At 44.1% G+C, this 14665-nt stretch overlaps 1 protein-coding gene across 2 annotated transcripts in view; it reads left to right on the top strand.

Moving 5' to 3' along the window:
* Nucleotides 1-256: 256 nt before the first annotated feature.
* The window catches only part of SQLE (squalene epoxidase), a 99409-nt gene continuing 85000 nt past the window's right edge, over nt 257-14665 (top strand). Inside the window, exons 1-2 of one of the 2 annotated variants that reach the window (XM_069220732.1) lie at nt 257-1384; nt 9113-9365. In XM_069220732.1, the coding sequence (XP_069076833.1) occupies nt 815-1384; nt 9113-9365 (823 nt within the window). In that variant the 5' untranslated portion in view covers nt 257-814. The remainder of the gene's footprint in view (nt 1385-9112; nt 9366-14665) is intronic. The other variant, XM_069220731.1, reaches the window with a different exon arrangement.

Consider the following 14665-nt stretch of genomic DNA (forward strand, 5'->3'; position numbering starts at 1 on the left):
GATATTAAAGTAAGGTACAAAATCTATTTCACACAGAGGCCCTCGCATAAAAAGCCACGAAAAGAACGCGGACGATAAGCAACCAACCCGTTTAACGTCCGCCGTCGCCGCCCCGAGCTTACGTCACATCGCACGACCAGCCCCCGTTGTCCAGCTCGAACACCTCATTGGCTGATGTCCAGATAGCGTGAGCTCTACTCACACGGTAGGCCCACCTCCCATTGGTCGGACAAATTGAATCAATGAGGAGAGGGCGGATCTTAAGAAAGATGACGGACTTTTAGGATTTGCATAGCGCTCGCGATGGGCCGAGGACGCGCGTTTCGTTAAAGAAAATAACTGGCCTCTGCTTCTTGTATGGTAATGAGTATGGCGCTTGGCCCCGCCTCTTTACCTGCTAACGCTAGTAGGACGGCGTTGATGAGTACCAGAGGAGGGCCTATGAGCTCCCGTGTCGCTCCCAGAGGGCGGCCTCATCCTCTAGACACACGCAGGCTGCCTTGTAACCTGCAGCATCCCTCTCCATCACTCCACCAAAAGGGGCAGCAACATTCGGCATCGGTGGCATAGCCTCTCGTCAAAAATATGCCAATTAGCAGCAGAGAATAGTATTCGTCACTAGCGCACGGGGAGGCTCCGTTCATCTCTATCGGGAATAGATAACTGTCCCGTCAAATAGAAAGAAAAAGCCGCCTCAACTACTAAGTAGCTTTATCGCCACAATTATTCCTAAAACAAGCATTTCTACTCAGTCAAGAAAACACAGACGGCGGGGGCCCGGAGCACGCCCAATAGGGATCTCGAGCGATACCATATGCACAATTTATCAATTACAATCAATCACGAAAGAAAGCTCCAAGCACGAGGAAAAAGGGGAGATCGTCCGCACATAGCGCGAAAGCTCCGACATAGACTCCCAGTGCCTGCAGCCTGCGAGATCGCTTGCACTAGGTGGAAAGGAGAAATCCGCTGCACCGGGAAGGAAGGAAGGCGCTTTCTCCGCGCATCGGCGCTTGACGTGCAGGGAGGCGCCTTGTGTCCCGCGGTAACTGAGCTCGCCGCAGTCCCGTTGCCGGTCCTTGGTGAGGCGGCGGTGTGTGCCCGCAACATGTGGACCTTCCTCGGCATCGCCACCTTCACCTACGTGTACAAGAAGTGCGACCTCCTGCTGGGCTATGCCCACCCCGAGGTGCTGCTGGCCGCCGGGGTCTTCTGCTCGCTGGGGCTGCTGCTGTCCTACCGCTACCGAGGAGCAACGGGTCCGCAGAAGCCCTCGCAGCCCGGGTGGCTGTCCCAGGTGTTTGGTGCTTTTCCCTTCGGGGGTCTCTTCAGCTCCAAACCCGCGGCCGGGGCGCAGAGGTGTCAGAGTGCACGCGCCATGAAGGTAGGTTTAGCCCTGTTCAGCCTTCCTCCTTCAGGGGTGGAAAGCAGAACGCGCGTGCTAACTGAATGGTAAACAGTGAATTTACCAGTAAGATTAAAGTAAACAGCCTGTTGAATATATGCTCTGTTTTTGAAAAGTGATGGTACTGCCCCTTCGAATGTATTACAGTTCTGCTAAAAACTATAGTACCGAAACGTCAAATGTATTTGAGATGTGCTCCTTCTGTTCTATTGATTGACCATCTCTCCCCCTGAAAAGCCATGCTACTGTCCTCTTAAATGTAGTTTAAACCTGACCCAGAAGAGCTGACACGGACTCCCTAAGTGCATGGATATCCTACTGAAAGCACCAGCCATCGCCAACAAAATGTACCGCTGCCCTGTTGCAAAGTGTTTATTATACCCAATTTGGCATATGTCCGCCTACTGAAAATATTTGTCCAGTACATTTAAGTGTGCGAATAACTCACCGAAAGCTCGTGCACTGTCCTACTACATGTACTGCAGAATTGTTTAAGAAAAATAACATGACAATGTAACTTTGCACGATTCTGCTACCTGGAATACTTGTATTGCCCCATCGAAAATGCAGATCGCTAGTTAAACACTGGCAAAGCCATACGGTCTGGCTTACAAGTGAAAGTGCGCGCACGTGTGTGTGGGAAGAGTTGAGGTGTAAATTCTCGTGCTTGTTGTGGGAGCCAAATCTTACGCCAAAATGTAGACACACCAAAAATGTACCGTCTTTAGTTCGCGCATAGATTAAATTGCGTGTCAAGGCACCCCCTAAACAAATCAATGAGCGAAGTAAAACAGTTCAAATAAGTAATGAGCCCCATTCGATAATTGAGCTGTAGATCAATTAAAGTTAAAGGGGTTTAATGATTTTAAAAAAAATATATAAGTGATACATAGTCAATGCTATGAAGGCTCTCAAATGCAAAATTATGTAAAAATCAGAAATTATTCTAAGTCAAATGAATTGACTAGTGATCACCGCGGAAGGCAGCGAAAGAGTCCTTGCAGACGCTGCAAGTTACAGAGAACCGGAAAAGTTCATCGGAAGCAAAGTAATCATAACATTGGAAATAAACTACTGCAGGTCAGCTTGACTGCTCTGCAGAGCCTTAGTGGATACGATGTGTGCAGGGGGAAGCAGGAGTGAGTGACTGTGATGGCATCCATCTTGTCTAAAATGGTGCTTTAATAAAAATAAAGCATTAATAAACATCATCATTATTAGCGGGCAAAATAGAAGCCCCGAAAAAACAATTTAAGACAGCTACTCTGTGAGGAGTGTGATGATGCTGTTGTTAGCATGTGAATGCTAGTGTGTGCACATGGTGAAGAGTTTTTCAGGTAGTGACTGCTTGTCTGTGGTGGTGTGTGAGTGCAGTCGTTGTGAGAATGATACTCTTTGAGAGATGCAAGAGTGGTGACATTTGTGCGTGCCTGCTAGCCTACGAGGGGTGTGAGCGTGTTGTTGGTAGTGTGATACTGTTACTCTTTGAGTGATGTGAGTGGTGTTGGTAGCGTGTGACTATTTGACTGAAGTGTGTAGTGCTAGACAGCTCGTACATGAGGGGTGTGAGAATGCTTACTGTAGTGTATGACTAGTATTCTCTAAAAGATGTGAGTGTGTGGTTGCTGTCTGCAACGGCTTTGAGAGTTCTGTCTGTATTTAAGGTCTTTTGGTTTTCTATTTTATGGGCTTTACCAGTCCCCTTTTTCATGAGGCCATGGCTAAGAACACTCATTTAATAACCAATTAGTCGTCCTCTTAAGATAATGCTATAGCAATTTTTCATTGGCAGTCTGCTTTCCTTAATGAGGCTGCCTAAATCAATCGATCAATCAGATTTGTAAGGCATGGCTACTCACCCGAGAGAGTATCCAGGCCCTGAGAGCTATGCTGCTTCCGGGTGTTTCAGTTGAACAGCCAGGTTTTGAGTCTTTTCCAGCGGCGGCTGCTGCAGATCTCGAGGGGTGGGTGTGCGGCAGGACGGGAAAAGAATTACCGTATCGCTGTCTCCTGCCGCCTCGCACCCCTCTTCTCTCTATGTGATGTCCCAGCATTCACTGGGACACCAGAACAGGCTCCCCAGCAACCCTGGCTCTGCTTACATGCTAAACATAGCATGTAAGCAGCGTCAGGATTGGTCTGAACAGCAGTCACTGCTGCTCAGACACAAGTCTGGGGTCTGTGCAATTTCTCCAGCCCGACTGTTAAACACAGCAGGGTGGAAGAAAACTAAGTACGCATGTGTGTTTGGCCCACCCCAGACGGCTGATCAAACACACATGCACACTTAGTGCACTCTCCCTATCTCTTCTCTTCCACCTCCCGTGGCCCAGCCCCACCCTTCCCCTGTACTGCTTGCTCAGCCAGCAGATGAAAAATGAAACAATAGTGGAACTATCGTTTCATTTTTCATATCCTGGCTCTTGGCCAGGGGGTGACGCTCCTTTGCCATAGCAAAGGAGCTGCTCCTGGTCCTTTCCCTAATTCCTGAAAAGAGGTTGAGGTCCTGAGGTGGAGGGGAGGTTGTTCCAGGACTTTGCGGTAAGGTGGGAGAAGGAGCGTCCTCCACTGTTTCTTAGGCAAATGAGGGGTGTGCATGTGAGGGAGCCAGAGCACAGGAGTCTGGAGGGCTGGTGAAAGTTCATGCGGTGGTTGATGTGAGCTGGTCCTTGATTGTGGAGGGCTTTCTAGGTGTGGAACAGCATCTTGAATTGACATCTCTTCTGAATGGGCAGCCAGTCAAGTTTCACGAGATGGGGGGTGATGTCGGTTCCTCTGGGGAGGTTGAAGATGATTCTGGCTGCTGACTTCTGTATGATCTGCAGGGTTTTCAGAAGGTACACATAGTATAGTGCATTTTTGTGGTCCAGCTGGCTGGTAATAAGGGCTTGAGTGACTGGTGTTGACGGAGAGCAATATGACGCTCTTACGGAACTTGCAAAGAGTGAGGAAGCAGGCGGAGAAAACTGCATTGATCTGGTTCTTCATAATGAGCGTGTTGTCCTGGATATTGCCAAGGTTGTGGTCATGATCTGTCAGTGTCGGAGAGGGTCCTAGTTCGAGAGGCCACCATGAGTTGCTCCACAGGCAGGTGTTTTTTCCTGAAGATCAGCACACCTGTTTTGTCGGTGTTGAGTTTGAGGCAGTTGTACTTCATCCAGTCGGCATTGCTTGTCATGCACCTGTAGAAGTTGACTCTTGAGGTGGGGGGGGGGGTCTTTGGATTGTGAGAGGATGAGCTGAGTGTCGTCTGTGTAGGATATGATGTTTAGTCCATGGGTTCTGATAATTTTGGACACATGGGTCATGTAGGTGTTGGACAGTTTGAGGCTGAGGGACAAGTCTTGAGGAATGCCGCAAGTGATGCTCTTACGTGAACAATGGTAGGCGGATTATCTGGGTTTTCCAGTGAGGAAGGATGCGATCCATCTGAAGGTATATTCTTAGATTCCAATGTGATGACGCCTCTTGATAAGGGTATAGTGCAGTGGTCTTCAAACTCTTTAATGACCCGCCCCCCAGTTGAAGAGTAAAAATCATTGTCCCCCCTCTGATTTTTTCACAATTATTTTTTTTAAGCTGACAATGTTTTTAATATGTCTAGACCTATTTAAACATTGCAGTTAGTTACTGTTACCTTTTTAAAAATGCAAATACATTATCTCTACAATTCTTCTTTTGGTCAGAGCCTGGTGCCCGCCTGGGATCACTTGAGGCCCCCCTAGGGGGGCCTGCCCCCCCAGTTTGAAGACCCCTGGTATAGTGAGATAAAGAGTGAGACGCAGGGCACAAACAAAGAAGCAAGCAATACCAAAAACAAAATGACAGACTGTGAAAAAGGAAAGCAGGTAAAAATGCTGAGAACTGGCAGTCAAAACGTTGAGAAGCAGGACACAAAACAAGCAAGCTGTATAACACAATACACTCATTATAGAATGTGGAAAAGGAAACCAGGAAGCAAACAAAATGGCAGAGAATGCAGCAGCAGAAGCGGGAGACCTGCTGCTTAGAAAGCAAAGGGTAGCTGTGTCAGGGAGGAGAGGAAAGGTGTATTAGTGACCCAAGTGGTTCACTTATTTACTTTCAAGAACCCTTGACAGTGACAGGTCCCCCCTACCCACTAACTTCTCAAATGGGTTACTGATCCCCACATCGTGAGCACAACCAATTGCATCTTCTGTCGTTACCAAGGCACTGGTTACACCAGTGAAGTCGTAGTCGTCTCTCCCAGCCCCTTTAGGTATTGCAGAAACTGACTTCCAAGGAATCACTCTGCTGAAGTTTGTAGCAGTTGCTCTCCCTTACTAATATCCTTCCAAGTGCAACAATTCTGATTTGCTTTGGGGGGTTTGAGCCACTATGCCAGAAAAGGGGGTGCTAAACCTCCCGCAGACAAATATCTGGTGGCCTAGTGGTGTATTTCTGCTCTGGGATCGCTGAACAACTGCAGTCCATTTCAAGGAATACACCCGGGAGATAGACCACTGGGTAGACTCTATCCTTTCCAGCACTGCTACTCCCATTCAAATTGGTGCTTATAGAGTAGTACAAAGCTCCCGTGAGCAAACTCTGGAAAAAAATGGCTGCTGCTGTTGTTCATTCTCTGGGGAAATGGTTGGGGACAGCAGTGGGGCCTGTTTGCCCCTTCCAGGAAAGGGAAGATGTTAAAATGTCCCCAGTGGAAAGGTTAGCCTCCATGCTGGGGAGATGCCCACCCCAAAACAAATTTATTGTAGAGCAGTCACAATCTCTGAGCAGAAATACATCAGGGTAAGGCACCACTGGAAACGGTAGACTCTACCCTCTCCAACAGTGCCTCTCCCTTTCAAAATGGTGGCTGGCAAGGGGGAGGTGGGGAACAAAGCCCCGAGCATGAATGTAGTAAAAAAATGAGTGTCAATATCTTCCTTGCCCTCAGGGGAACTATTCGAGATGGCTGTGGGTCCCATCGCACACCCCCAGGGAACAGAAAATGTTAAATGTTAATATACCCAAGTGGGGTGTGGAGGGTGGTCCTTATGCCCCAGCCCAACTCATCACCCCGAGATGTGATAAATCTTCCTTATAATGTTTGTTAATTTGGCCATTTTGTTTAAACAATGCCCTAATGAACACTTTTCAAGAGCAGCAGAGCTTTCTAGACTCCTGTATAGCTGCGTCTCGGATGACCTAAAAAAAAAAGTTGCGAGCGCCTTCTTGTCCTCTCTGGCAGCTTTTCATCTATTAGCAGAAAGTTTGGCATCATCCACAAAACTGGAAGCCAACACTTTTCCATTGGTCCTTACTGACAGGCAATCCAAAAATGTGGATGATTAAATAAAGGTTTTTGCCTGAGGAAGTCATGTGTTCTTGCTTGTTATTTCAGCAAGGAGGCAAGGTAGTGCTGGCGATTTACAGCTTGCGAAAACATATGGAGGGCTTACTCTGGTACCTTGTACATGATGGCATGGATAGAGAAGAGTTCGTGGAATTGAGCTAGGACATCACTAACACTGTGGGCCGGTGCAAGGCTACTATGATACTAGTAACAGACATAATTCACAGAATTGTCTGAGGATGTACAGACCCTAAGGGGAGACATGATGTTTGAAGGTGTATGCCTTTAAAGTGATATGGCAAACAAACTAGAGCTATGACGAGGGTTCTGGGACTCTCTTTCCCCTTCAAATAAATTTCACACGCAGTATCTCGATTTTCGAGGTTTTAGTCACCAGGCCTACAGATCTCACCAGCCAATTCCTCTACAGCATTTATTTCAGCCCTATCTGCTTAAGGATGCAGGCAGGGCAAGACAGGCACAATCTTTCTGTTCACCTTCCTCTGCTCCAAAAAAACCAAAATTGCTGAATACTACCACTCCAAGGAATGCAAGGCTGAGGTAGATGGACATGTGGGTGTGGGTGGCACGTTTTCGTCTGAGGTGGGTAGAGATAACATCAGACCAGTGGAGCTTGCAAATTGTACATTTCGAAGATTTACCATCTCGAAGACAACCACCACCTGTCCATCCACAACCCCCCCTTCACTCCCCCTCTCAAATATGTGAGTATTAGCAGAGTGTATTCCAGAAGGTTCCCCAGCACCAGAGGTACCAATGTTGCTGTTCCAGGTACTATATAAACCCGAAAAAGCCAAATTAGATATGTAGTAAAGGAATCAATTTTCCAAGGAATAACTAAAGAAGGGTGGTCCAATAGGCCAAAAACATTCTGCTGAAAGTTAACTTGCAAAAACCGGAACACGTCATATGACATAAATAAACCCTAAATAAGGTACCATGTTGCATTGTTGAAACTGCATCATGGGAAATACCGAAGGTATTGTAACAAAGATCCAAACATTTCTGTCAGAATGTTGAGCAGAAATGAATTAACATTTCCAGTGGTGCTTAGAACAAAAGGCAGAGATGGTGGTTTACATAAACCAAAAAGCAGTTTGTAAGTGGTGTGGAACAGCACCAGCACTGTAGAGTTCCATTAACAGCATGGCAAATATATTACCATTCAAAGTAAAGTACCTATCTGAGTTACACATGAATGCATGTATCATTTAACTTACATATTTTAACTGCATGGTTAAGGTCATGGGAGTCACTTGGACCACGTGGCAATAGGAGTTTTAAGAAATTGTGTGAGGAGGTACTAGCACTAAAAAGTGATGGCAGTAGAACATGCTTTCCCAACCAGTAGCTCGTAAGCTACTGGTAGGTCTCCAGCAACCTGTAAGTAGCTCTCCTGTGTACACACAGACTACTAAATTAGAAGCATTTTATTTGCTGAATTAATATATGAGTACCAAAATCGAAAAATGCGTATTCTGGAGAGAAATATATGTATTTTTAGAACGTAAGAGCTTATGTTTGGAGACAAATGATTGGATTTCCAAAATATATTTAAAGCTGATATTTGATGATAAATGGTGTTGTTGACGAGATTTATGACTAATAATATAGCTTGGTGCCAGGAGCACTGCAGCTACACCTGTTACCTATTACCCACGTCAAGACATTCCAAATTGGCAAAGCCTTTTTTATGTTCCTGCAGACAACCCTGCTTGATATCCCGAGGTGATCACTGCAGGTAATTTTTCACAGGGTAGCCATGGATGTAATCTTGACTGAAATTATCACTATTATATTACTAATAATGTTGGTAGCTCAGGATGATTTTAACTAAGCATAAGTAGTTCCTAGTACTGAACAGGTTAGAGACCCCTGCAATAGAAAGTGAATTCCATTGTAGTGATCCCAACAAGTAAAAGGGCTGTAAACTTGCCGGGATGCATGAAGGGTTGTGTCAAGTTAGAAGGTTTTGATTGTCAGGTCTTCTGTTGGGCGGGAGTGGATCTGGTTAGCATATACTATTGGTGTCATTGAAAGCTTTGAGGAACTATGTCAGCAATATGCATTGAGCCATGTTTCTGTTTGAAAGCCAGCCGGCCTGGTGATATTTTATGTTATTTGTTGTGAGTGTTCTTAAGAGGATTACATAGGGGTCTTGAGGATTAGGACTTTGTCCGGTGGGCAGAAAAAGTGGGGGGTGGGTTACAAGAGTAGGCTGTTGCAGTTGAGTTTTCTGACAACTACATACTAATACTGATATGATATTAAAATACGCTGCTTCAAAGGTTAATTATTATGTTAATAGATATGTGCTGAATGTAAAGTTGTATGTTGATTGTAATTTTCATACATCATTCTGTCCACAGAGCAAAATAGAAAAGGATGTCTATGATTCAACCCAAGCTGATACTACCTCACCCACAATCTCGCCATCCCAGCACAATCCTGACATTATCATTGTTGGTTCTGGTGTACTAGGCTCTGCCTTCGCTGCAGTGTTGTCAAGGGATGGAAGGAAGGTGACAGTGATAGAGAGGGATATGAAAGAGCCAGACCGGATAGTTGGAGAATTATTGCAGCCCGGTGGCTATCACGTTCTCAAGGAGCTCGATCTTGGAGGTGAGTAGACCAAAGTCACATTTACGAAATGCACATATGTGTATTGCATCTGTATAGTATGATAAATTGCAATAGCGTTTGGTTTCAGAAAATTTGATGAGGTTACAGTTTCAGGCCTGCACTATTCAAGGTAAAGGTTTAGTTTGCATTTACTTGTGTGTATTCTCAATAGATACACGTAGTTTATAGTTGTTGGGTAACATTGAAAGCATTTCCTACAATGTAGAAATGCCTGGCAGAACAGAGGTAGGAGATTAACTTGGGTTTAACTGCCATCTGCTGAGTTTTCACAAAATCTGAAATCCGGCTAGTTAGAAGTTAGCCAACCCATTCTGTCAGTACCCCTGGCTCTTTGTTGTGGAACCCTAGTGCTCAAGTAGTATTTCAAAAGCCTTGGTTTCCTCCAGAATATCCCAGCAGACCTCCTAGCACTACTGAGGACTGTCAAATCAGAAACAGAGGCCTAAGGTACTAAGATGAATTCCGGATCCCTTTGAAGATGTTTTCTGTCCTTCACTGAGGTCTTGAAGTACAGCCTGTCCATGTCAGAGGCTTGTGCTGAGAAAGTTATTGTGTGCTTCAAGCTTGTAGTTTGCTCACCCATAGGGCCATGAGATCTGAGTCTGATATATCCTGGTCATGTCTTTGGGGGGCCGTGGGTATGCAACACCTGGGCAAGATCCACACTACTTCCTTCTGGCAGCAGGCCTGCAGGTGTATTTAGGCAGGTCTTCTGCAGGACACCCATACTCTGAAATCTAAAGCACTCTTACTCTACATCCAAGGATAGAGATACTTACTCCCAAAGAATCGTAGCCATTGGATACAACCAGTGAAGTGGTCCCCCGTTTCATAAACCATGTCTAGTGGGATTTCTACAGTCCATTTCTAACTAATGTGAAACCTCCCTATTTGTGCCACATTACCTTTTCTCCAGCGGAATGGGAATAAGTGTTGCCTATGGAACAGAAAATCTCAGGAACCCCTTTTCTGCTGAGATGGCCTCTGATAGACCTACGTGATAAAATGTTCTTTCTTATTTGCTGCTTCCTGGTGGTTAATTAAGGAACTGGACACCTGCATGCATCGGAATAGCAGAAGTGCACTTGTTAGTTATGGTCTGAGGCTAAATATGCTTGCAAAATAAAGCTCAATTTCACAAAGGTGTGGAGCCATTATCCCCTTTCTGTGAAGGACACAAAGGTGGGTTCTGAAGAATTTCAAAGGTTCGTGATTGCATCTGTAATGCATTTTCCAGACCTTTCCAATTCACAAAACATATTTAAAACTGTAACACGTTCTTCTTCAACAAAGTTAATGTAAGAAAGAGGTCTAGAAAAATAATTACTCTAAATATGCAACCCCCTTGATTTGAGGAGCTCTTGGAAAATCCTACTTTTGAATTATACCTTTTGGTATTAATCATCAGTTTCTTATACATACTTGTTAGTTGTAAGAGTGATAATGCATTTAATTCAAACACGTGTATCTGACAGATCATTACTACATAATGAGACATATGAAGATTTGAAATAAAGTCACAGGCCAAACCTCTCAACTGAGGGAAAAAATCAGTATACAGTGTAATGGACTTGTTGCTTAACAAAGAGCTGATTGATTCCCTTCACCAGCAAGATCACCAGTTGGATTCTGGAGTGTCCGGACAAGGCCCCATTCAACATGCGCTTTGCAGTTAGTCTTTTAGTGTTTGACTGATCTGGGACATTTTTTACCCTCTCATATTGTTTGGTGATCTTCTATTATGATATTGTGGCCACACATACACAACTGATGGTGGCTGCCTGCTGCTTAGAGTGTTGACTGCTGTTAATTGCTTACTCTGTCAGAGTTGATGATGAGGTGCACAATGAGGAGACAGGAAATTAACACATGTTAATGCCCTGACAACGCATAGGTCAGTTAATCTACTTCAGAACTACATTCTTCACTTCTTATCTTCTCTCCCTGCTAATCCTGCACCCTTTTACCCTAACTGATCTCTACATCCCACATTTTTCCTTTCACTGTCTTCTTCTTCCACATCAACCCTCCATCTCCATTGACAGTTCGCTCACTTCCTGGTGACTTCTCGCATCAGCACACACATTACATTCTTTCCCAGCCTGACTCCACTCACCTGTTGTGTCTTCTTCACTTACTTACTCGATAATTTCTCTTCTGTCCAGTTTTCTGCCTTTCACTGTATTCTCACCTGTATATCCTCTCTTCAACTTTTATTCACTTTGTCCCCCTTCTCACATCTTATCAGCCCCCATATCTTATATCAAGTCAATTTCGGTGCTCACTCCCACATACCATTTTCCCTTTATCTATTCTGCTTTTTAGCTCACCCCTCCGAGCTGCTGCAACCTATCATTCCTCACCTTGCACATCCTCTTTCTCTCTGAAGCACCCACCTGTACAACCCAACAATCTCCATTTCACCCTGTTCTCCTTCCCTTGTGCTGCCCTTCCTTACTCTGCTAAAATGGAAAAATAGAAGTACCCTCACTCATTTTTCATTTCATCCTAACCGAACACCATACAGTGAACTTGACTCGCCAACTTTCCAGAGTCTAATTAATGCAGGATCTTTGAACAAGAGCTGCAATAAAATCTGTCAGACTTGAAAATTGCCGTGCCTACTATTGCTGAAACGTGTTTAAACAATGCCTCAAGGTCCATCCATAAAGCCATACATGGTGGCTACATAATCACCCTGAAAAGTCACACAATGAAGAAACCTTAAGGAGGAATAGCATTGTTCAACAAAGCTCCAAAATATACAGTAAACTGCTCATCTGAAGTTCTCCTACACCACGCTTTACCTCCTAATTTCTCTATATCTACAGACCTCCTCACAATTCCACATTCCCTGACCTCTTCAAAGATTTTGCTGTGAGAGCACTTAAAATTCCCCAGTAACAGCCTACTAGGGGACTTCCGTACCTGGGTTGCCTTGAACTAAATGTCTGCTTTTCAACATGGACTCCCTGAACCTAGTTTAAATGATCTCTGGCTCAAATCACACAGCTGCCCTTGGTGCATTTGTTGCTCCTCAGAACCTTATCACCTTTACCAGTAACTATTGTGTAACCTGAACCGGTCATGGTATAATTTAGTTGAACCCCTGCCTATCTTCCATTTAGAGAGCTCAGAAAAGACATCAGAAAAAACACAACCCTAGTGACAAACTGAATCTAGAATACAGGATTATCGTTTAGGTTTTATAAAACTGCAGTTAGAAAGGCAAAAATCATCACTACCTCCACATTTATGAAGCTACGTTCGCAGCCAAGGAACTTAACCAGGTTTTGACCAAACTCCTGAAACCAGAATGCTCTACTTCCCACATCCAAGAGCTATGTGACACCTTCAGTCCATCTCCAAAGACCTTGAATGAATTATTGCACCTAAAAACAAAGAGGACATACAGCTCACCTCGCACATCACTTCAGCCTCTCAACTCATGCTGTGACACAATCTACTCTCTTTTAAGCCCCTGTCCACTGATAATTTTAGTAATCCCACAAAACCAGTGGCACATCACAATCACCAGTGAACCATTATACAGCCCATGCAATCAAGGACATTCTCAACAAAAGGTCTGTGGCTATCAGGGCCAAAACTATCATCAACCACTCCTTGGAGTCTGACTTATTCCTGAAGAAGTCTAAACTACTTATAAGAAAACCAGGCCCAAATTTAAGAGGGCCTAGAGCCAGCTATTGCCACATTAGCGTCATTATTTTTAACGCTAATGTGGTGATAGTGTGGCAAAAACGCTGCACCATATTTACAAAGTGGCGCAATGCTTCCCTGATCCTCTATGCAGTACATCGAGTAGGTCCCCGTTACCTTAGGACCAGGTTTGATTCTTGTAGTTCTTTTCACACTTTGTGCTCTTCCTCTAGGTACTACTTGTGATGCTAAATTCTATCTCTACCTTCAATGGAATACTTTCTCTGACATGGTATAATCATTAGAATTAATTCCCTGTTACACTGCAATATTGTTTTCACAAATTACACAAAACACTACTGTTCATCAAGTTTGCTGTCTTTTGGCATCTTATTTTTCCCATTAACACGAGGTATCAAGTAATCCATGAGTGGAAATGCCTTTTAGAAAATGGCAAAGCAACTCACTTCTTTAAAATTTGTTTGAACTCAAGGGTACACTGGACTCGTATTAATTCACTGTACTTCTTTTTATTGGACCTATCTGGTGCCTTTTGTACAATTCACCATCCCTTTCTGTCCTAGAGACCTACTTCCCCCTACTTTCTGGTCTAACCTTTTTCCCTTGACTGCAGGAGTCCCTGAAAGATACACCGTCACCCTTTCCTCCCTTTAACTGATCCTCTTAATGTACTCAATTGTTGCAGCTATGTGGACAACACACACCCACTGTACTAAAACCTCAAAGCTCACCTAATTATATTCCTGAGCCATTGCCCAATGCCTCCCAGTAGTTGATTATTGGATGTTAACAAATCACTGCAATTAAACATATCAAAGATGGAGACACTAGCCTGTAGTAATTGGACCACTTACCATCTTTCCTAGATATGCTCAAAAGAGCTTGGCCCTTCTCCTAACCAATAACTTCAAATAGGTTTGACCATGGAAATGTGATCATGGAAATCAGCCTCTTTCTGATTCCTCAAGTGAATCAAAGTTATAAAGGGTTTGTTTTACATGATGAGATTCTAATGCTAAATCTTTACTTATCTAAGGTTCACTCAAAAGTTACAAACCACCATCCACCTAATATGCCACCATCCAGATTACACCAGCAGTACGTTGAAGCACCCCAGCAAGTGATTCAGATGCTACAGAGAATCAAGAATGCAGCTGTGAAATAATTTATTAACTATCATATTACTTTAGTAACTACACTGGTAGCCGATGGCTAGAGGTATCACATTAAAAGCAATATACATAACTCATCACACCAATCATTGTACAGGTCCCCGCTTCCTTCAGTAAAAACTCTCTGCTTTGCACCAGCTCATAGCTTGTCGATCTGGGCTGGCGTTATTCCTATCTGTTGCTTCCTTTCATAAATTTTATACTGGAGGAAACTCCTCCTCAGTCCAAATGGCTAAAAGATGGCACTCACCAGCTACAAAATAAGAGTAATTTGTAACCATGTTGATTACCGAAGAGAACAAACACATGGCTCTTATGTTTATAACCACCATGCTATAGTTAACCCTGGAAAGAATATGTATTCACAACTTGGAGATTCAAGATAATATGACTTTTAATGATCATCCATGTGGAATCTGCAAAAGT

This window comes from Pleurodeles waltl, chromosome 2_2 (assembly GCF_031143425.1).
Source record: "Pleurodeles waltl isolate 20211129_DDA chromosome 2_2, aPleWal1.hap1.20221129, whole genome shotgun sequence".
Taxonomy (NCBI): Eukaryota; Metazoa; Chordata; class Amphibia; order Caudata; family Salamandridae; genus Pleurodeles; species Pleurodeles waltl.